General features: G+C 35.4%; 1 protein-coding gene across 4 annotated transcripts in view; it reads right to left on the bottom strand.

The window, feature by feature from the left end:
• SPOCK3 (SPARC (osteonectin), cwcv and kazal like domains proteoglycan 3) overlaps positions 1-25,019 on the bottom strand; it is a 300,836-nt gene that overhangs the window by 58,256 nt on the left and 217,561 nt on the right. For all 4 annotated transcript variants that reach the window (XM_037058254.1, XM_037058252.1, XM_037058253.1 and 1 more), the window contains one exon: positions 19,322-19,436. In XM_037058254.1, the coding sequence (XP_036914149.1) occupies positions 19,322-19,436 (115 nt within the window). The remainder of the gene's footprint in view (positions 1-19,321; positions 19,437-25,019) is intronic.

The following is a 25,019-nucleotide window of genomic DNA, read 5'->3' as shown; positions in this document are numbered from 1 at the left end:
TTTATTATATAAAATATGGAGATGGACATATGAAATGTAACAAGAGAATAATTTAAAGGGAAAATTGATTCTAAGTTGGATTTCCCAATAAGCATACACTAATATGTTAACCCAGGTAAATTTTCATAAAATTTGGTTAAATCATAAAATATATTAAATTTATTCTGGTAAGTCGAGGTAAGTGGTACCTTAAAAATAAGAAATTAGAAAAATTTGATTTATACACACAAGATAATCTGAAGCAATGATAGAGAATTTTTTACTTATTCAGGTGTCTAGAATATTTTTATTTTTATTCACTCAGGTCTCTAGATGTGGGAAAATGGACTAAACTCCCCTCTTCAGACCAGTGACATACAAACTAAGGGTTTCTGGGGGGCTGGACATTTTAGAGCCTGCAGTGACTTCACGAATTACAGGTAAGACATTTGAGCACACTACATTGGAAGTCCTCAGGAAAAACAGCAGGAACAGCAGGGCTGTCTCTTCAAGAACATGGAGACATTTGTACTTAACAGAGTCCTGTGAAGGAAGAAATCAACACCGAGCCTGTGCTCATTACCCATTGGTCAACTGCCCTCACTTGTCTTAGATTTTGGAGAGAGCAGACTAATTCTAGAAGAAATTAAGACAAAACATAAGAAGAGACTCCTAGATTTTCTAATCATGCATCACATTTACTGTATTTTTTATATCTTAAAATTACAACCTCGGGAATATATTAATAATGAAAGACTAGCCATCCATCTGTATCTCAGCTTTAAAAAAGAATGATAAGCAGAAATCCCTCCACAGGCAACAACACCAAACTGAAAAGTAACATCAATAAAGTTTTGATGATTTATACGCCGTACACACAGTGACTCCACAGTTCCTAACTACCCAGCCAAACTTGAGAAATATTCATACCTTTTGTATTCTGTGAACATTTTTAATGAAATTATTCAAATCACTACTGGAAGCCATCTGGTGTGCAAACAGAATCAAATCACAACCAAGTTTCCTATGAATTGCACACCCTAATTCTTAACATCAGTTCAGACCTACTGATGGTATCGTTCTTATGGAGAACCATTTCATATTGTGGATAGGAACCAAAACTTCAATGTTCAAGCAACACTTTACAACTACTACACTAATTTCAGTAGCCATGCCTGTGATCACTGATATTCAGTTTTATGTATATGTACTTGCAATGTGTATTTGGCTTATAATTAAAATTTGTAAGTTACAAACAACTGGAATACGGAGGAAGGTTTTGATCAATTAACTACTCAAATGACTACAGCACAGATGTACTAGTATTGACTCGGGAGACGAGGGAGAAAACCTGTATTTAGCACTCGAGGTAAAGGGGAAAGATGTTGAGACACGACACGCTATTTCCTTTTTGTCAGGGTCAGCAGCATTCTGAATTAGTGGGTCCAAAAGCAGAGGGAATTCTTTCTGTTACCGAATGGTGTTTTGAAATGCTCTCAGACACAAAATACAAAAGAGAAACAGTCCATAAAAACCCTTCGCTGTGTGCACAGGGACAGCACTCCAATGTACCTGCCTGGTGAGCTGCCATGCACTGTGCGAGTTCCAGGCTGGATACTTCCCGAAATAAGCACTTGACTTCAAAAATAGCCCAATGATCAGAAGTAGCTCATTGTTTGATATCTGTGTATGTCTCATCGAATATAGTTATCCTTGCGGCTCCTTAGTGCAGAGCTTTAAACAGGAGATGCTTGTGCACAAAAAAGATTCTGGGCGTCGGTGTGCTGGCCAGCAGTTAAGGGGAGCATATGCCTAGTTCATGTACAGTCCTTTCCTGCATGTATTACTTGCCTTCTTCTCACTTTCTTGGTTCCTAGTCCAACATCTTACTCTTTCAATACTATTATACGGCTCACTTTACTTATCATTACTTCTTAGCCACTCTCTTTTAGAAGGTAAATTAAAATGTGTCTTCTCTATTTAACAACAGTGTGGAGATGATTAAACTTTATTTTTGAGATACACAAAATTATATCAGAGACCAACATGTTATCAAGTTTAAGTCAAACAAACACACTAGAATTAGGATTCAATGAGGAGTTATAATATGATTGTAGAAATGAGGAATGCACTTTCAAAGTAAGTTAGGAGGACCATGTAAACAGTATTGTAGGGCTGTTATTTATGCCCCGTCCTCATCAGCAAAATTATATACCTGATCTGCCTGTTTCAATATATCCATTTATAAAGCATGCATGTGTATGAACTTCTTTCAATCTGCATATTACAAGTTAAGAAGATATGAATCTCTTCCTTTAGTTAAAATGAAAATAAATGAAATTTTATATCTATCTGTTTCTCTGTACTATGGTGGATTGTTTTAACCACCCTGGGTTATGTGTAACCCATGGAGAGACTACTAATAATATACACAATTAGAGGAAAGTCATTCCACAGTTGTTTTATGATAGAAAGCTTCAGGGAAAATGAAAAAAAAGTAAAGATATCTTTTTATTCATATGCAGGGGAAATTATGTAGAACTTTTAGGCCATACATGCTAACCTTCAGGTAGTTGTGCATGGTTAGGCTTTAGCTCATTTTACCCAGTGAGAATCATCTGTATCATCCCATTTTGTTGGAGAATTTATATTCTCCTTGGACATACTGTAAATGATATTAAGACAGAATATACTTTCTTCAACCCATAATCCATAAATAGAACAATTCTTTAGCAAGCATATTTTGATTCTAGCACTCACAATCTGGGTTCGTGATGTAACTATGTAGCACAAGAGATATATGTATTTATGTATCTTCCTGTAGCACAGAGCATAGCACCTGTGTATGGAGCACACCTGATAGATTTCTTCCAATGGACTGTTCTTCCATCACACACACTGGCCACTTGGAAGTCCATGTAATGCTAAAAGGGTAGAGGTTAACATCTGGGAGACAAAGTCTGGGAGGGCCCAGTGAGAACATGCTGCTCAGAATTTTGGAGGTCCACTGTTTGGAGGTCCACTATTTTGTCACATGCCTTGTGAAACAGCACTGCTATAAATTGGATCAGTTCCCTTGTTCTGTCTACATTCTTCATGGTTCTATCTCATGGCTCTCTCATTTAACCCATCCTAATTTCTTCTAAGCTGCTGCGGAACTCAACCTCCATCTTTCCCATGGCATTTGTCTTTACCTCTTACGTTACAGGGCCTCGGAATTCTTGGAGTAGAAAATCTCTGTGCCTTTCTCAAACCTCTATCTTCCAATATTACCTAACATTCAATAAAATATTTTAAATATATATAAAGTAGAGATACATTTAAAATCCCTGTAAATATTTTATGTTAATATAAAGTACAAAATTAAGGGCCATCTACTTAAATTTAAAATAGAATAATTCAGACATTTTATAGAAGATGAACATGACTACAAGCAGAGATACTGCATGAGCAAAAATTAATAATTTACTTTAAATCAAACAAGTATGAAAGATATACATACATTATTTTCTTCCTGCTCACTAGTGGCTTCTTTTTATTGTGACCATTAATTAACTTATGTATATATGTCTGTATATACACACACACACTATATACACACACACACACATATATATACTGTAGTGTGTGTGTGTATATGTATATATATATATATATATATATATACACACACTGTAGGCATATATGTTATATAGATGTAGATATACATATAGAAGGTATTGTATAGAAGGTCTTTTGTATGTATATCTACATCTATATAATATATTTACACCAATATTATTTCAATAGAGATTCATATCTTAACCACATCTATTCTGAGGGAGCAGTAACTTTCTATTCAGACAATTTGAGCTACAATTTCAGAAATGTATTAACCCTTTTTTTAGTCAACAATTACAAACAAAACGGACTGGTCTGGAAGAATTCATTTAAAATTTTACAAACAGTACATACAACATATGATAAACAGGGGCTATTTTAGTGTCATAACATTTTAATATCCTTCATCAGATATATATGCTAGTAATATGAGTTTTTTAAAAAAATTCATGCCTCTTGAAACAACCTGAAATGCAGTTGTTGCCTTTGAATTGGCTAATTTACTCATTGTGCCTTGGGAACATAGTAGAGCTATAATTTTTCTTTATTAAGAAAGATTAGATGGGTAATGTTATAGCTGTAATTAGCACCCAGGGGGTTTCTGGTACTAAATAGGACACATCTTCAGAAATAGGGCACCGAATTTGAGAATGAAACTTTCCAAAGGCACTCTAGTAAAAACCTACACAGCCAAAAATGCCGGAAGTATTTCATTTTTTATGAGTAACCTGCCAACAAAGAACATTATAAATGCATTAGTGTCAAGAACAAAGTGGTTAGTACCATCTCTCAAGAACAGCAAGCACCATTTATTTAAACTAAGCAAGGTGGATAGAATTTATCTTATAAAATGCCAATGAAGTATAAGGAATTCTAACAAAACTGCAATCCAGCCAACTAGGCTGCAAGGTGCAGCAGACTTTCTCTGTTCTTGTAAAGTCACTGGCACATTTATGTGCCACATATGGTAGTGGCACATTTCGCCTGAGAAAGGGAAAGTGAAGTAGAGAAAACCTATTGGCACCGAATCTCTAGGACCCTCCATGGAAGATGACACTTTGAATGACTCACAATAGCACGGATGCCTATTGGCTCTGATGGTGTTGTTCACATTACAATATTTTCTGTGTTAACTATCATAATGTCAATCACTTCTTCCCTATGGCAAAAGTGTCTTCAAGCATAATCCACCAGGCAGAAGTTCTGTGGCTGAAGAGATTTCGCAGTAATCGTTGTTTTTCTCCTCCACAAACTGTTGCTAGAGTAAAGCATGGAACACAGATTTACAAGGAGAGATGCTTGGACAAGTGGGTTTGGTGATTATGAGTTAATCCTTTCCAGGGACAACAAAGTCTGGAATAAAATTATTATTTAGGGATCATTACAGATAATCATTTTAATAAAAGGGTCTCAACTGGCAGTTACAGATTTCAGTTCCCTTGCAAGAGGGGAGAGAGGAACTATTCTGAGGCTATTACTGGTGCACAATGGCATTCACAATGTAGAAATATTCTAGGAATGAGAAGAAAACAGAACATAAAGAGTTGACAAGATTATTATTGAAGTCTAAATACTACAAACAGAAGGACTGAACATTCTCTTTAAATTCTGTAAAATCCCTGGTAGGAGAGTGCAAGCCTTCCACGACCAACCTGATGCATATAAAGGCAGCTCATTCCAGAACACGGAGCCAGGGAGATGGAGGAGGAGGAGCAGTGCAGAGGCACTTTCCACTGCACCACCACGACGGAGCGTTTCTGAGAGCGCACGTTGGGGAGAGACTGGCTTGTCAGAGACTCCCATTACATCCCTCATTCTCTGTGCGTCTGTGTGTGCACACAGGCACGCACACTCCGATAAATGAAGAAAACTGAGCTCCATGTTTAAATCCATTTCATTATAACTCCCCAAATTATTGTATATGTGCACTTGGTGCTTCTCAATTGATCCTTTTAAGGGCAATAAAGTCGAGAATAAAATTATTATTTAAAGGATTATGACAGATAAATATTTTTAACGGAAGGGTCTCAACAACTGGCAATTATGGGTTTTGGTTCACTGGGCAGGCAGCTGGAGTAATCAGTCCTCCTTACCCTGACAATGAAGCAGCCATTGGCATTATCTGAAAGTCACAGCTCTGACTCAGAGTCCACTAGGAACCACAGTACACACAAACTTTTTGATAAATGCAGTAGGTAACAAATTGGGTTGCTTTGAATGAGGCCCACAGAACATAATCACTCAAGAGTGAATATTGAAATGAAACACTTGGATAAGAGAGTGTCCTGACGATTACTCCCTCCAGGAACAAAGGAAGAGTGTTTCCCTCAGTTGGTTCAGATGAAAGAAGCAATTTTCAGTCTATCTGTGTGTGAGTGTGTTCTCCAAATCTTTCTCAGCACCCTTTACTACAACGCTAAGAACACTTTCACTTAGGTGTACCACAGGAAAAGCTCATCCTATCTCACTGAGTTCCCCTTTAAAATCTAGTCAGCGCTGTTTAAATGGCAACCCCCTACGTCTATAATGTTTAAAAATTATGCCCACACGGCCTAGCAGTAACTTTGTTTAAGGTTAAATAAAGTTAAATAAATTCCCTTTGTAGTGTGGGACCCCCGTTGCCCTGCCTGTGCTGTGTGTGTGGTGGCCATCCCCAGCCCGCTGCTCCAACCTGTGGCACTTCCCAGCAGCACTGACCTGGGACCCCATGCTTGCGACCTACAATATACTGGAGGCTTTGAGAGGCTGCTTAAAGCTCTTTCTGCAGATTAAAAGCCTATTCTCCTATGTGCTGACTTTCCTGATGGGAATTTTTTATCGTCACATGCACTGCAATAAAATCTTCAGGAGAGGCGGCCCAAGGGGGAGTGTTTTGGCAGTAGTTACAATCCTTTTCAACCCCTGTCTGGGATGGGGTTCCCTTTGACCTTCTGCCTTTTCTTTGTAGAAGGGTTTGCTTTCTCATCCGTGGATTCATTAGCTTCACTTTTGTAATTCCCAGATGATAATTCTGTTCCTTTCCACCCTTCTAAACATTTACACTGTGTGCCCTTGATAGTTGGGATGACATTTGCTCAACATATTGTGCTTAATCAAATTAAGTTTTCTCCTTGGTTCTGCTAGCTGTGTTTTCTAGCGCAGCAACTTAAACTCTGACAATGTGAGTAACTTCAGGAGTGCATGCAGGAGGGAGGTTGGAATTGGGTCAGGCTCCCTCAAAAGCCGAAAATAGAAGCTTAGAAAATGAGTACAATGATTAAATTTAGAAAAAGCAGGTGGGAGGTAGATTTCCTACTCGCTGCACATGATATGTCTTTTGTGGCTTGGGGGATTTGAAGGTAAAGTTAGGAGTCTTGGAAAGGGAAAAAAGGAAGGCAATCAAACTATAAAAATTACTGAAATGTAGCATCTTAAATTGGAAAATAATATAAAGAGGAAAAACCTGTGAAGTTCATGGGCTGGCAGATAATTTGGTATGATACAATTGTTTTTTTTCTCTTACTAGTTTACATAAATTTCACAGCATTATTAATACTGAGTCATATTTGAACATTTTGAGTATCTTCTGCTCTGTCACATATATATTAACTCAATGTCCTTTTTCTGAATGGACATGTTTATATATGATGTAGTCTGAACCACCAATTTTTTCATCTTCAGTTTTCATTTTCAGGATCTTTTTAAAAAATTCTTTTATATTATAGAATCACAAAAATATTTCCTATGTTTGCTTCTATTAGTTTTATAGTTTCCTTTTCAAATTTAGGTTCTTGATACAACTATAGTTCAAGATATAAATTGTAAGTTAAATGTCCACCTTTATACTTCTCCACATATATCAAGGTCTTGTATCACATTAGTTGTTTCTGAATTATCATTACATTCTCTTGTATTCATTTATTTATCTGTTCTGCTTCTGCTTTCATGACTACACTTTTTATTATTATCTTAGAAACTGTTTGGGATCCTTCTCCATGTTATTCTTTATTAAAATTGACTGTAAATAGAAATGTTAGAATAAGACTTTTGTGTAGCTTCAAAAATGCATATTATAATATTGATTAGATATGCAAAGGAATTATAGATTAATTTGGGGAGAATACATATTTTACTATGTAAAATACTTTTACTGATAAATGTATATATACATTTTCAAGATTTCAGATCTTTCATATCCTCTAATAAATATTATAGTATTATCTCTTTAAATTTTTGGTTCATGCCTTTCCATAGAGATGGAACTAAAACTTGTATTTCCTTCTGTTATCAAGTTGATTATTTCTGGTATGGAGGCATACTATTCACTTTATAAGTTAATTTTCTATGAGATACTCCCATATTTTATTTTCCTAAATTCTCAAATTTCATTTAGTTCATAGAAATATTATTTGGAGATAGCAATGTGTTCGTGTCTTCTAATCTTCATATTTATTTATTCCTATTTCTTAGAAAACGTATCCATATTTCTAATAGTACTTTGAGATGACTGAAAATATTCTTATACGTTTCCTGACTTTAAAGAGAATTTATTCAAGATAAATATGGTTTTATTGTAAGACGTTGTATAAAAACAGTTTTTAAATTTAGGAAACCAAAAACAAATCTAGAAAGAAAATTTCCCCGTGAGTACACATAAAGAAGATATCATATAAATAATTAGCATTATCAATATGTTCAAAAAATTTCTCCTTGAGTCTAACAATATGAGCCAGAATATCAAATATAAAACAATTTAAGTGCAACTTTCCAGTATGGGAAAAGTAGATATTAATCCTTCTAACATAATCCAGAAAAATATTTATAAAAATCCAATTAAATATCATGAAAACCATTATTTCTTCTCTTATTACTACTACTCTTATTATTTAATATATCATCATCATTTTGTCTTTGAGCTTTGTATAGCTATTGGTCATCTGCTAATTCACAAGCTATCCTTTGTCAATTACCTGGTAAAATTAGTACTTTGTTTTCCTGAGTAGGAAGGAAAGTAATATTAACTATATAAAACAAAGAATACAGTTGATGATTTTTGTAAAAATTGATAATTTTAGAAGAATGTACTCCTGAAAGTATTTTATATTCAATCAGATTATCACCTGATGGAATGAAAAAATATATATATATAAATGATTATATTTTAAAAAGCTTTTAATCCTCATTAATTCTTATTATTACATCCTGCTCTTTATTATTACGTTAGCAACTCCATATTACATGGCCCCATTATTTCTAGACTGATAATACCTCAAGACAAATATAACCAAATAAATGATTCCGCCACTAAAACAAGTATATTTATCACATACAAAACTGAGGTCCTAGATAAATATAATTATTTACACTGCAGTTCTACATAATGGGAGCATGACCATGGAGCTATAAGCCTCAGTCTCTGCAACTTTAACATTAGTTAAAAGTCTGTTCTGAGAACTATAAAGAAGACATATGCTAAAGGTGTTTGAAGTCACAGTTTGCAGAACATGGAGCAAAATTATTTAATGAGATTCTGTGGAATAATATAGCTACACTTCTATTTTAAATTACCTGATCTTTGACATTCTGGACAAAGATCACAATAATAATAACTATAATGACAATAAAATTTTCCTGTCTCCAGTCCTTAAGGCTTTAATATGCATGAGAAAGAGGTAGAAAGTTTACTATCAATGGGAAATAGGAAATATTATTTAAATTAATGGATATAATGGAGAGGTTTGTTCCAAAACAGTACATAAGGAGATGAATGGTTTATATGCATGCATATCGAGAATGAAATGTCACAATTTTCAAAGTGGCATTTGGCATGCAGTGATTATTGACTGATCACATTAAAGTTAAAATCATTAATTAAAGGTAAAGAAAACTGCTTAATGATTTTAATGATTAAGCAAATGAACAGTATTTGCTACAATTTACAGTAAACATAAGTAAAATAAATATAATTAAGGCATGGTTCCAAAATAAAAGTGGTAGGCACTCTATTCTAAAAAAAAATAGAGCATAAAATGCATTACAATATTTTAATAAAATCAACAGTCTTAAGTGCCATAGATTAATCTGTGAAATGAATAACTATAATTGAGAAGAGCTTCATGTTAAAGCAAAGATTCCCTTGACTGTCAAATATATACATATACATATACATACATATACATATGAAGGGACACCCCCAGAAAACAGAATTATCTTCTGGATGTGGGGCCCCTTTAGTACAGACTTCCCCTGCTAGGCTAATGTTCTAAGTACCCATCTATACTAGCGTACCAGCCGGTGTTGTTGTGAGAGGCTGCATTCAGCTTTAGTGAATTTTTTTGAAGACTCAACACATTTGCCCATTTTATGATGAGTGATTTACTAGCACAACTGCCCATACCATGCTGAATAATTTAACACAAATTAGGCAGTTTTTGACTAAAAATGGCATGCCTCCCATACCCCACCTGTTCTATTCATCCGATCTCACCCTGGGCAACTTTTTTGTTTCCCCAGATGACAAAAGTTGTCAAAGAGAAACATTTTACTGATGTGGAAGGGATAAAAGAAACAAATAAAAAAGGGCAGAAGCACTGCATGGTCTCAAAATCAAGGAGTTCAAAAACCGTTTTGAGCAGTGGAAAAACATCTTGATAGGTGTGTTGCATCAAATGAAGAGTACTTTGTAGGTGTCTGAATTGTAAATATGTTAAATAAATACATAATTTTAATAAAAAGTCAATTTCAAAATTCAGTATATTTCTATGCATATGGTATGGTTTATTTGTTTAAATAATAAACAAATGACATATTTAAAAATTAATATTCAATGAATTAAACAGCATTATTTGTATTTTCAGTTATTGTTTTAAGAAAATAAATTAGTTACCTACAAACTACTACATAACTGTGAATGTCTCTCAGACAAAAACTGAAGCCATTTATTTCCAGCAAATAGTTGTCTGTTTAAAGTAGTAATGGTAACAATTTCCTGGGTGTTCATAGCACATAACTGTAACTAAATAACGGAATAGGAATCAAACCAAGATTCTAGATTCTAAGTTCTTGCTCTTATACTATTTACTCAGTAAATGTTTCTGTATAAAATGATAAAGTCATTTCCATTTTCAAAATTACCTTCAAACTCTGCTCTTACCTTAAGATGAAGAATTTGCTGCATTAATAATTTTTTACCACTAAGTCTTCATTGAAACAGTAAGTTTTCAACCAAAGTATCTACAGGGGACATTTGCTATACTTTGAAAATTATGATACAGAAAACTTTAATGTCCCCTTCTTTAAGATTCACTGCTACCACATCTTACTTAGATTCCTGAGCAAAAAATTCATAAATACAACTTCATTTAATGTCAACAATGATTTTATGACTACCATCTATAACCAAGACACTGCAGAACATATAAGAAGCAGGTTGGTAGTTGGGGTAGGTACCAGAACTCAGGAGAGGTAACACGGACAGGTTCAGAAAGAGGGAAGAAAAACAAGGTCATGCAGAATCAAAGAGTTCAACAGCAAACAGTAACTAGGAAGCAGGGGAGATTTGTTAATATTGTTGAGAGATGATTCTCCACCAGTGTGTTTTGCATCAACAAAAAATTTAACAACTTGTGTTCTTACACGAGGGCTCTTGCACTATTTTAAAGATATTTCTAGAGCCAACAGACTTGGAAGGTTGAGATAGTATATACCCACAGAGCAGGGTGGGGATCCGATGCTCTCCAGGAAGATCGAGGGGGAGGTATTCCTTGGAGCAAAAGTGGGAAATGGCTGTTCTCAGCCTCCTCATGACTGTGGATTTCCTAACCTCGGGTGTTTTTCAGCCGGGACTGAAACGCACCGTGTGCATAGCATCCGTTCTACATCGCTCTTATGGGACTAGTCAAGGGGAACAAATGTGAACATGAACCTTGTGCTGTGAGCAATCAAACCCTTTCTCTATGATCTAGGCATTGCCTGTCTGCTGTCAGCACTGACGAAACTATGCAGGCTAACTTGTTAGCTTCCGAGTGGGGGAAATGCCACACTCTTGAAAAATAGAGATCCTCGAGGAATAGAAGTTATAATTTAAGTACTGTGCTAAGGACATTTTATCTGCTTCAATTTCATCTTCAAACCCAGAGGATTTATTTTAACCACATTACAAATAGGAGACTGAAAAATTGAGTGCTTTGCTATTTTATTCAAGGTCAAACTTCAACTCACTGGCAGGATCACTTTATTAAAAATCTTAAACCATCCCTGGTCGGTGCAGCTCGGTGGATTGAGCATGAGCTGGGAACCAAAAGGTAGCCAGTTCAATTCCCAGTCAGGGCACATGCCTGGGTCGGGGGCCAGGTCCCCAGGAGGCAAGCACCCATTGATATTTCTCTCCCTCTCTTTCTTCTTTCCTTCCCCTGTCTCTAAAAAATAATAAAATCTTTTAAAAAATCTTACATCACCTAAAATGGTTTCTCAATTACAAAAATCTTAAGACGTATAACTTAGGTTAATATATTTAATATCTAAATAAGTAGACATTTATTTAAGAAAGCATAAATTAAAATAATTTTATCAAGAAATTATACAAATACACACAAAGCAAAGATTAATGCTTATGAAAGATATGTCAAGAAATTAACCAATAATAATATCGCCTATGTCACAGAATTTTACTGTTGAGTTGTTTCAAACTCTTGATGTCCAGGTAATTTTCAAAGTCTATAAACACTATTGACTATAAGAAAAGACAAAAGCTTCCCAACTTTTGTTGGGAGCTGTTTGTATCGGGTACAAAAAAATACATATCCTGATACAAAAAAATATCATCCTGATATACAAAAATTATAAGTGATATTTATTGTATGGGAAATTCTATAGTTTATTAGAATTCAACAATATTTTATAATTATCATCAATTAAACAACATAGAAATGCAAAAATGGTTTAGTTTGAAGTGTATTCATAACTTCTATGATTTATCTATATATTATACAGATGAAGAAATGGAGACTCATACCCCTGAGTATACTGCCAAAGGACACGCAGCCGGTGCAGAACCAGGATTCTAAAACCCACACCCTGAGCCAATAAAGTATGTCACCCCACAGGATAGCCACACAGAAAACAAGGCAACAGTCTGTAAAACAGTTAAAACGCACACACACACAATCAAGATTAGGAGCAAGCAAATCTAGTATGCAGGCTAACAGAGTTACTATGACTGAGCATCTATTTAATTCTGACACTCATATGAAAAATCATAAAGGGAAATGGGATGAGTCACACGATTCTCACCTTCTGATAAAAGGAAACTCGAATTGTGAGAATATACTGAAAACTCAGAACAATGGACCCAGAAACATAGGCTGGTATTTTTGTTAGCAATCTATGAATTACCCAGATTACTAAGTTTATAATGATCTTTAATGCATTCCTTTCCCTGTTCATCATATCGAATGGAATTTCAAGCTTTGTGAATTCCACCAGAGCAATATTATCCAAATGCAATCTCTCCTATTATTTCTGCAATGAAATTACTACCTTTCCTGGGACCTCATTGCCTTCTTTCTGAAGTAAAAAAAATTAGCCTTATTAATGTAAATAACCTGCCTCACTCAAACCAAAAAAACATAACCTCTGTAGCGCAATAACACAGGTCTGTAGCGCAATAACACAGGTCTGCCTTTTGACCCAGTTTTCCCATTTCTGGGAATACATCCAAAGAAACCCAAAACACTACTTCAAAAGAACATAAGCGCCCCAATGTTTACTGCAGCATTCCTTACAATCACCAAGCTATGGAAGCAGCCCAAGTGTTCATCAGTACACGAGAGGATAAAACAACTACAGACATTTATACAATGGTATACTACTTGGTGATAAAAAAGATAAATTTACCCTTTGCAATAGCTGAATGGACCCGAAGAACACTATACTAAGTGAAATAAGCCAGTCAGAGAAAGAGAAATACCACTTGGTTCCACTCTTATGCGGAATCTAGTGAACAAGCTGAACTAACAATGAAAATGGGGACAAACTCATAGATGGAGAGCAGGATGACAGCTGGTGGGGAAGGTTGGGGGTGGAGGGATTGAGCAAAAAGGAAAAAGGACTCAGGGACATGGACAACAGTGGGCGATTGATGGGGGAGGGGCATATAAGAGGCTAAATGGTAATGGGAAAAATATAGTAAAGATGGAATTAAAAAAAAAACGTTTTGTAAATGCTATTTGCTATAATACTTCAACTTCATCACGTGCCTGACTCTCATGAATTACGTTCAAAGATTTTGTCTTTTGATAATGAACAATTTGCACCATATGTCTCTCAACGGTGCCCTGCATACCAGCACAGGTAGAATAGGTGCTTTTCTTGAGTGTGCCACGTGCCTATACAGCTTTCAGGGTTTCATTGTCTTTCTCCCTTTTGTTTCTCTTACCTAGACTTAGCTGTTCAAAACATTTCTTAAATAAAATTATATATAAAGGCATACAACATGATGATTTGCTATACCTACACATGGTAAAATTACTACAGTCCAGCTAAATAACATACATTACACAATTTTCACACAATTACCTTTTTTGGGATGTGTGGTGATAAAACCCGAAATCTATTGTCTTGGCAAATTCCTAGTATCCATGCAGTATATTCACTAGAGTCATGGTGCTGTACATGAGATCTCTAAACTTCCTCAAACTATGTAACTGCAACTTTGTACCCATCAACCACCATCTCCCCATCCCTCCACCTGGATGTACACAGTAAACACTGTTCTGCTCCCTGCTTCTATACAGTCAATTTCTCAAGATTTCTCATACAAGAGAGATCAGATCATGCAGGGTTTTTTTCCCTTTTTTTGCTAATTCATTTAGCCTAATTTCTTTCAGTTTTGTCCATGTTGTTGCAAATGGCAAAATCTTTTTTAAGACTGCATAATATTCGTGTGTGTGTGTGTGTGTGTGTGTGTGTGACAGAGACAGAGAGAGAGAGAGAGAGAGAAGGAGAGAGAGAGATTTCTTTATCCATTTATCTGTCTGTTAATAGACATTTCGGTTGCCTCAATATCCTGGATAGTGTGATAAAGCTTCAATGAACACGAGAGAGCACAGGTGTCGCACTGGGACACTGGTTTCACTTCTTCTGGGTGTATATCCAAGAGGGGGGTTGCTGGATTATATAGCAGTTCCATTCTCAGTTTTGTGAGAAGCTTTCATATTTCTCTATAAATGCTAGCCCAATTTACTTTCCCACCAGTAGTGGGCAAGGGTTATCTTTTCTCAACATCCTCAAAAGTACTTTTTAAAATCATCTTGATAACGTTCAAATATTTTATAGGTTCTCTTCCATTTCTATGGCTATCTCTGTTCAAAGCTTTTCACTTATACAAGTGTGTGTGTTTAGATGTATTTTAGGGTAGGGGTAAAATGTTAAAGTTATAGAATTAAAAATTATGAAATTAGATCTATAAAACCAAAATACCTACATAAAACCAATAAGAAAAATATTTTGGCCCCTATTATACTCAAATTTGTAATAAAAATGCCAATTGAGAGAGTCTTCTGAATCTAACCATTCAAGTGAAAAACCTAATGGAGCACTTACAATATATCAGAGGTCAAATGTTTACTGTGACCTTGAACCACTGCTATGTAGGCCATTTAAGATATATCTACTGTAGATGCCTGTGGATTTGGATTTACTAAGTGCAAAGTAAATATTTCTAAGGTCCTTTCCAAGGCTCTTTATCTCTGGTCCCGAAATTCCCTTCTAGCTTTAGAATTACAATTTATATGTACCAGTATATACAGGGGTGGGCAAAAGAGGTTTAGAGTTGTAATACAAATAAATAGTATAATCGTTCATTTTAAATAACAACTCTGTGTTCTGCACACTCAAAACTATAAACTTACCTTTGCCCACCCTTGTATATTATGTATTGGTTTAACATGATTTTGAATCCACTTGTTCATGACTTAAGTTCTTTTAATTCACTTGTTTGTAACAAAGACAAACATGTTTTTACAGGTGGTTTTGATGTGGGAATGCTTTGATGTGGGAAGTTGTGTAAGGATGTTCTTATCTCATCCATGAAAGTTTATAAGCACCCAGCAGGGCAGCTGCTGAGGGTCCTCAAAGGGGACTTACTGATAAGGGCACGTGGAGAAACAACCACAACAAGGGGATATTTAGACTATAGATACTGAAAGTTTGTGAGGACTATTTGAGTGCCGGCCTGGGCACAGCATACTTTGCTACCTATACAGCTCTATGAAGATATTGAGATACTTGCCCCTGCCCGGGCCAAGGTGACTCTGGTTGGCAGGGGCACTAAGCTGTGTAACCTTCTCTGGAGTGGTATCTTCAAACAGCCCATTCTGTCCACCAACACTATTGTCTTCCTTCCCCTAGATAATGCGCTCTAGCAATCAGGGACTTTCGTTTGGGGGCTGACAGCTGAAGTCAGCTCATGGTTGGTGGAGTCAACTCCCAAGAAACTAAACTTGTATAAAAAGGTACACGTTTGTTAAATTTGGACTTTTATTTCTTTATCACCTCTTGCCTGGAATGACTATATGTTTAAATTTGTCATATGTGTGGAATATGTTTTTTCTTTATTGGCTTATTAAGAAAAATTATGCTGTATATTATTGGCTGGTGATTATAATTCCCACAGTGAACCTGTGCTAAATAAATTGCTGGCAAAGACAGAATCAGTCTCGGGGTATAACTTTGCCACCCAAAACAAAACATAACAAAAGAATATACAAAACCTGTGGAAAATGGTCTGTTCATGGTCCATGTTCACAACTACAAATTTCATATTAACCTAACTATATAAAATATATGAGGGGTTTTAAACATCAGCTAAATTGTGAATAGTCTTTGAACGAAGTTGATTAATTATCCAAATGATTATTCTGTATTTCCGGTCAACAACTTTTTTTTTTCATGGAAAGAATACACTAACGGGACCTGGAAGCACTGGCATTTGTAATCTTGATTTTATGAGTTAAAAAGAACAAAACTGTATAATTAATTTACTTAAAGAGGAGTATGCTCATCTAGTTAGGTAAAGTCAGACTCTAGAATTTAAAATATGTAAACTACCTACTTTTATTTGGGTTACCTGAATATATACATTTGTATTAATTTATACACCTCTATTACTGAGTACATGAAGAGAGGAAAATTTTGTTTTCTCCTACTATTAAAGAAAATGTATTTTTATTATTTTCATATATTTCAAGACACTTTAAAGAATTCATTCATCTTTTAACACAGTCAAAACTTACTATGGTGTCAATTTGGCCTCAAATATAGAAAGTCATAAAGATTTCAGAAATATTTCATTTTTGGTACTTCAGTAGGTTGGTAGAACGAAGATGCCATTAAATCAAATTCCTGTGCTACACAGTCTACTGAAGGCATGCTTCTAATGTACATGGCCATTGAAAGATTAGGAATGATACTGAACTAAGTTCTATATTTCCCTTCTCTTTCGACCTTTGGCACCATGTAGAAATTACATTCATAATTTTTTGTGCTTTCCCCAGGAGCCAGGAAAATTCTGTGCTTTTCACAAGAGCTAGGACAATTCTGTGCTTCTTTTGCCTTGATAATCCACCAGAGCAGGATTCATTTAAATTCCTCTTGCCTGTCTTTCTACACACAATTTGACACAAATGGTCTTTATCCTCTGAGGATGCCTTTAAGAGAAGTTTTCTTCTTGACATATTAATATAAACATTGTACAGAAACTTTGAGCAACATGAAATATAATTATTGCTTATTCACAAGTGATCCTATTCGGGCATGTATTAACTTCCATATAAAAGGCATACTGAGTTCTTTTTCAGTTTGTGGGGGCTTATAACAAATGAGTACCATGTCAAACATACCTTCTCATTCCAAAGTGAGTTTAAAATCAAGAATTCGTATTGAAGGCTTGTGATGTATTATAGGTATACACTTATTATGATTACTCCTACTTACAAGTTTTCAATAGCCTCTAATGAAAATAATAAGATATGGATATTGAACATCAAGATAGGATTTACTTCAGAACTAAAGTGATTTGCAGAGAAAAAATGCATTCAGTTATGTAAATAGGGAGTGAGGCTGAGGAATGCAAGGGATATTGAAGTACTTCAGTGAAAACTATAATTACCCTTAATTATAAAGGGGGTGAATAATATATTCAAGATCAAGCCCGAACATCCTCATTTGAGCTAGACTGGATTGGACCCAGGAGTGACCGGACTGGGAGACGGGGTGGGGAGTCCAGAGGAAATCTCTGAAACTGACTCTACGTAGGGTGAGGCAAGAACAGGCTTTGGGAAGGGAGCTTTCTCCCACCAGCTGGCATCCTTCCGCATGTTGCCTCATATCTGAACACTAGCTTACAATTATTTTGCAAATCAATTTATTTTTGAATAATACAACCAACTAGTTGCTTTTCTAAAAGCCATGCTACAACATAGCTTTTAGATTCTAAATTTTATCTTAAATATGGCTTAATGGGTAAAGGCAAATGTAGAGTACCGCACAAATAATGCCCCTTTTGTTACAGAATCTTTTGTTATAAAATCATAAGCATGGAGTTCTGTAACATAACAATATCACACTCAAGTACACCATGTGACATTTTAGGTGAAATGTTCAAATTAAAACTATAAATTATTACACCCATATTATTACCCTACCAACCACACTCATGCAGGCCTTACTCCTGCCAGAACCTACGTAAATGGCATAACTGAAGTTTGTAAGTTATATCTGTAATAAAACATTCATGAAGGGACTGTAATATGGAATATCAAGTATACCATGTTTAAGAAAATATATAGTTTACATTAAATAAACTTCATATTTTCTTACCTGTATATCTGTTATTCAATTTTTTTAGAAAAAGGAAATTCTTTACATTAGGACCCAATGATAATTGTTAAATTACACAATTCAGATGGTTATAAAATATATAATAAATATGGATATTAGTGTTCTCTGAAATAGTCATTGTATTGCTTTTTGTTGCAACTGACTTAAAAAAATTCTTTCCATTTCCTTATTTATCTATAGCTGCCAAGAAGTAAAACTAGCAGACATGGAGATATTTTTAAAGCATAAACGATAGATTAAATATAAAAGTAATGCCATGTGAACCACAATAATCAATGAAAAGTCAAATTATATACTATGACACATATCAAGTTCAATATATTTCATTAATGTATTACATATCAAACCAATATAAATAAAGATTTCACAATACTAGATCTAATCAATAGAATGTTTACACTATTAAATTATTTAATAGGAAATTTTATACATACATACATACTCTATATGGGGTAGAAATCTTGAATTTAAGAGATTATTTGTACTAATTGACCAATTCTGCAGTGAACTAAATTATTACCACTTATGTTACCCCTAAATAGTTGCTTGCTACAAAAGGAAAAAAAAGGATGCAAAACAAATTTCAAAAACAATAATTCATAGAAGGCATTGCTTTAGAGTTTTTATCTATGGTGAGCATGTAGGAAAGAAGCATCCAGCTATACAATTAAGATAAATGGAAATCTATAGAAAAGCATTACCTGCTATAACAATTGAAGCTAAAGCAAATGAAAACTTCACTTACAATATAATTACTGCTAGGGCCATGTATAAATGAAGCTTCATTATGAACATAATGACAACATGTACTGAAAAACATGTTAATAGAAACCAGGATAAAAATAAGTAAGCTTTCATCACTCACCTCTCTTGACATTCCTGCTTGTGCTTGTTGGCTTATCTGAAGGACATGGGCAACGGCCTTCACATCTGACTGAGATCTGTTTTCCTGAGACACACGCCTGATATTCTAGTTTGCACTGTGTAAGAAAAGAAAAAATATCAATTCAATTATATTTAGTTATAACAGTAGGAAATCAAGAAAGTGACAATAGTACACTTGCAAATCTATTACATGTGCTATGGGAAAAGATAAATGAATGAATCAGAACAAAGAGCATTACACCTGAACTCAAACCCTAATAGTGCCACTTCTTCAGTGTGACACTCAGGGCTAGTTTCTTAAACATTCTCAGCCTCAATTTTTCCATAGGAATAATGACAATAACACCTAATCTGGAGTTTTAAGAATCAAACAGCAATAGCAATGAAGAGGCAGGCTCTCCTCAGTAAATGTTATTATCAAAAGCTGAATGAATATAAAGGCAAATAATCAAAATTACTATGGCATGAAAGATTTTTTTCGCTTAGTTTTGTTTTGGTTTGATTTTGTTGTAAACACTACTCTTTGTTAGTATTTTAAGCCTGAGTATTCTTAAATCATTCTTAAGATAATATTTTATAAGTGCACATTTGTCATGATTTTTAAAAATGTAAAATTACTCCATATTTTAAAGAGGCAATAATTATCTTCCTACCCTAAAAGAAATTGATCTTGCTAATTCTGAAGTAATATGATTTCATAGTGGCTACCACCGTAATTTAGTCAGGACAAATTATTTTAAAATTAAATAGGGCAGACTTTCTGGCTCCCATTGACAAATGCACCAGTGAATAATTTAATTCAGCTTCAACTGATACCAAGAAGAACAGAATACACCAAATGACTAATCAGATTACTCACATCTGTACAACATTTTTTCCTCTGGTCACATAACTCTCTCTGGCAAAATTCTTTACTAGCCCTACAACAAATGATTAAATATTATTGCACTTAGAATATACTTGTAGCAGTTTAGTGAGCCTTTTCAGAAGATCAAGCTATTTCAAAAGTATCATTATTGTTCATTATTCAATATTTCAATAATTTGAAAAAATGACCTTGTCATATAAAATCACAATACATTTTAAATGTAATTAAAAATTCTCTATAGCTTATCAAAAGTAGAAATGGTTAGGAAATTGTGAATGCTTTAATGAAAGCCAAATTAGTTATGAAGAAAAATCTTTCAGACTTCAAATTTAATATTCTTCCCTGTAACTAAATATTTCAGAACCATGTCTGGTCATAAGAAAATTCTGACTCCTGACATAATTTTTGAAAAGTTCAGAAGCAATTTTAAGTGGCATATGAAGAGACAAAGCTAAAAGTTGATATTAATTATAGCTAATATAAAATTTTGAAATGTGAAATGTTAGCTCCCTTTCAAAGGTTTTATGCTATAATCACATTTTCAACGTGGTGATTTTTAGCAGGTGTTATTTTTATTCAAAAAAAAGAAAGCAAAAAAATACTTGAATAACAAAAATATATTAGTTGATTTATTAAAATGGGAGTTTTTTGCTAAAAAGTTGATTATTAGTTGTTTGTAATGTTATTAAGCAAATAATTTACCAAAAACCCCCACAATTTGTCCATGAAACCATTCCCTCATTCATTAGAATTTGCTGTCTACACACACACATCATACCTGTAGTGTTACATACACAAGCAGAGGCTTAACCCGAGCAACAATCTGTAACAAACTATGCGCTAAAGTGGACACTATGCCTTTGTTTTTCTCTGTTTCATTCTCCTTTACATTAAGGAATAATACCCTGCTTATTTTGGGAACCTTCCTTTTGCCCCGCAAAATGTTACATACTTTTGCCCTCACCGTAGGCGAAAATCCATGTGACATGAGGCTGAATTATTCTCCTACATTCTCTATTAGATTATTAAGTCAAAATAAGAAGACGACCAAGGGAATCCTGAAAATATGAGTCACTAATTTAAGCAATCTCTAAGGCTCAGTGGTGTGCAAGGAATTCAAGTCAGCATCTTGAAATTGGAAATTGTGAAGGCCTAATTGAGCTTACTGAGGTGAGATGAGGCAAGGGCAGTAAGGACATGTCAACCCACTGTGAATTTTTAATAAGTTTATAGTCCTTATTATGTGGTCATGAAGTGGTTAAAATATAACTCCAGTTAGCAACTAGATTACTTGGCCAAGAAGAACTGCCAGGAAAAAAATATACTTAACTTTGAACACAATACTTTAGATGTAGCATGTTCTCTGGATCAGAGGATCTCCAAGTCTTCAAACATTGATTATTATAACTACACTTTTATGTTTCTTCCCAAATTAAACTGATATCAAAATACTCAACCTAAGCTTCCCATTTGGGACAGATCTTATACTGTCTTGCAGGACAGCAATAGAACATGCCAGGGAAAAACAACTCAACTCACAGATTGCGGACTCAGAACTGGATGCAGTAATCACTTCGAATAGTTTCCCTTTGATGAGTATCAGCGTGTGTTCACAGACGCCCATGAGATTGCAACCTCACATTCTGCCTTCAACTTAATTCAATCCAAAGTCTTCCTGAATGTCAGGAATGTAACATTCTTTCTCCTTAGCCAAGACTGTGAGTATGTGCATATGTAAGGCCTTACTCTTTTTCATATTACTGTATTATTCCATTGAGGTATAAGATCAGCTGTAGTAAAATACCTCTTATTCTGTGATTTCTGGGCATAATTCAGCATTCACAAATGTATATATTTTCCTGTTTGTTGGCCACTGCTCTAAACAGATTACCCTGGACTTCAAAATGTGGAAATAAATTTAAACATTTTAATGGTCACTGGCTTAGTATACTTATTTTACTACCATTTTATTGCTATACATTCATTGCATTTTGTTATTTTGACAGAATTCTTGCTTAAATTATTTTAGACCATAGCTGTTTCAATCATCAGTAATAGAGTCAATTAAAATACAACCTATAAAGACACATTGCTTGATGATTGATAAGATATATATATATAAAATCATTTAACTTACTATTGACTTTATATTTTCATTGTTTTTCTTAGTACATAATGTAGGCTTTGACAGATAAATCCTTCCAAAAAAGTATGAGAGGTTAAAAATAACTTGGACATGGATGAAAATAGAAGGACGTGGCATTAAGTACTCCTGAAAATGAGGATGCCAGTGAGAAGAAATTATTCTTACAGATATAAATGGCAGTGAATGGTTTAAAAAAGAACAGGAGTAAGTAAAAATGGGATGCATTTTAAAATAACATATAAGGGGATGAAAGATTCAGGACAGAAGGTTACATTTAGGTAACAAGATAAAAGACTTTAAGGACCTCAGTGTAGTGAACATCAACAATTGTCCCACAAACATCAAAATACTGAAGTGTGATAGCATGTGCATACATTTCAAAGTCTATGGAGCTTACATACTTAAAATTTCTTATTAGCTGTTTTAGTAAATTAACACTTGAGGAAATGCCTTGTTTATTATGCTTAAGAAATATCGAAATGTACTTGAAAACATGCACTATTCTTACAGCTATACGCATCTGGGAAGGAAGACTCCTGCAGTGTTGGCTATAGTAAGGAGGTGGGCCCTGCCAAGTGGGGTGGTTAAAACATATCATTAAAAGTGAGTTTATATAGAAAGGGTAAATATAAAAGGAAAAACGACATGGGCATTGAGATAGGAGATGCAAACACTAGTTTACTTTTCAGAAGTTAACAGTTCATTAAATATTGTAAATAAACAACTATCCTAGGAAAAGCACACACACAAAGATATATCTGTAACCAATTCCAAATGTATTCTATTATGGCTGTGTTGAATTCAGGTACCCAAGTTATTGTTGTGTCTGGTTCTGTTGGGAAGATGACACCGAATTCAACTGCAAGGATTCAGGTAGGATTTCTCCCACAGAAGGCAAGCCAACATGAGCTTTCTTGTGGAGCTCTCTGGACCTATTTAATGCATGTCATTGCTTCTACATTTGAATGTACAGCAGGCACTGTGCACTATATGTTTGTACTTTGCTGTCTGATACGTGCCAGAGAGGAGCCTTCCTCATTGTGGAAGAGCCAAGGGTTACAGGTCAAACTTTTTAGTGGAAAACTTCTTTGCATTTTGCCACCAGTAGGTGTGTACATTCTCTGGTGTCTAAAGGTTTGTCTGATGCCCTGTTGGTTGGAAAGTCAGAAGCCTCTGTCTCAAATGACTCTGACTGACTGCAAGCTTATTACACCAGCAGAAATGACTGATACATTCCAGACAAAATTTAGGAGCCTGGATCCTAAGTTTTTTAGGACTGTCTGGATGGATTTACAATGCTCAGTCTGGACAATAATCAAGGAAAACTGCTATCTCTTTGGGCACCGTCACTAAAGTGTAGTCCCAGCACCTACTTGAATTCCCGGGGTATTGGAAGAAGCATGTTCTTCCTTCGGACATTCTACCGGGTCCTTTATGTCAGTTAAATCAATATGATTTGGAAGCCATCCAGAAAGCTGCAGCATTCTCCCTGCCTCGGGGCCCCACAACCCCAGTGGACCAATATCAGCTATAAGTCTCTCCTGACACTTTTTCTGATGGTGCCGTTGCTATTCCGGTTCCATCAGCTGACTCAGGGCACATCACTGTGTCCTTTGAAACTAATTTGTGTGATGTCATATGTTTGACTTTGGGGATTATCTGTAGTGAGACAACACCAACATTTTTATCAAAGAATCTACTCAATAATGAAAGTATAGGCAAAGTATTCAATGCCTTAGGGGAACGTTGCGGGGGGCATCTGATAGTCTAAGCACCGGGAGGGTCTCTTCAAAAATCTACTGAAAAAGATTTCAGACTCTATCTCCCTGACCTTACTAAGACAGTGTAGTCACTGAATGTCTCCATCTCCAGGGAGGGAACGTACCCTCTTAGAGGAGACCGTTCAGTGTGGGGGGGGAAATGTAGCCCAGCTCCCACTCAGGAAGGCCAGTGGAAATCGAGGTCTGGCTCACAGGACCCACACCCGTGGATCAGTTCTCCTGTGGGGAATCAGGCCCGCATTGTACCTAGGCCTCTTTGAGGCTTGCTTTTGGCTAAAACTCCCTCACCCTGAATTGAGGGAACAAATGTTCACTACATACCTTTAAAGTAACTTCCTGAAATCTATGCTAGATCTCCCAAGGATGAGTGTAACCAGTTCAACCACTTTTCCCCTTACATTTGCAAATACCCTTCTTTTTTGATGTAATTAGCAACATCTTCTCCTTTGTTTTCTGTAAAAGGTTAACAACTAAAGTGTACCTGTGCATAGTAAATGAGGACCATCCTCAATGTAATGTGCCCAGAAAAGCAATAAAAGCCTGTCTAGCCAGCCCAGACTGGGCTGACCCTCTCTCACTCAAGAGAGTGGCCATGCCATCCCCTTTTCTCCACAGGATTTCTGAGGTTCCTGTGAATTTGTCTCATGTCATCCATAACACCACAGACACTGTGGGTCCAGTGTCCATCCACATCACCCTCTGAGCGAGTTCCTGGGTAACCAACAAGATGAAAAGAATTTGTAGGTACCTATATTAAGCATTCAGGGTTTTGTCTTCCTTCCCCTAACAGTAACTACAGGCTGGTCTGGCTGCTGTATTCTCTGAGTGACAGCCTACGCAAAGGAGTTCGGGGAACTCAAAGTCAATGCTAATTCAGCCACCT

Source organism: Sturnira hondurensis, unplaced genomic scaffold (genome assembly GCF_014824575.4).
Source record: "Sturnira hondurensis isolate 20B ecotype Veracruz unplaced genomic scaffold, ASM1482457v3 Scaffold0010128, whole genome shotgun sequence".
In the NCBI taxonomy this organism is placed as follows: domain Eukaryota; kingdom Metazoa; phylum Chordata; class Mammalia; order Chiroptera; family Phyllostomidae; genus Sturnira; species Sturnira hondurensis.
The sequence above is the reverse complement of the archived record's forward strand: the minus strand, read 5'-3'. Positions and strand labels throughout refer to the sequence as shown.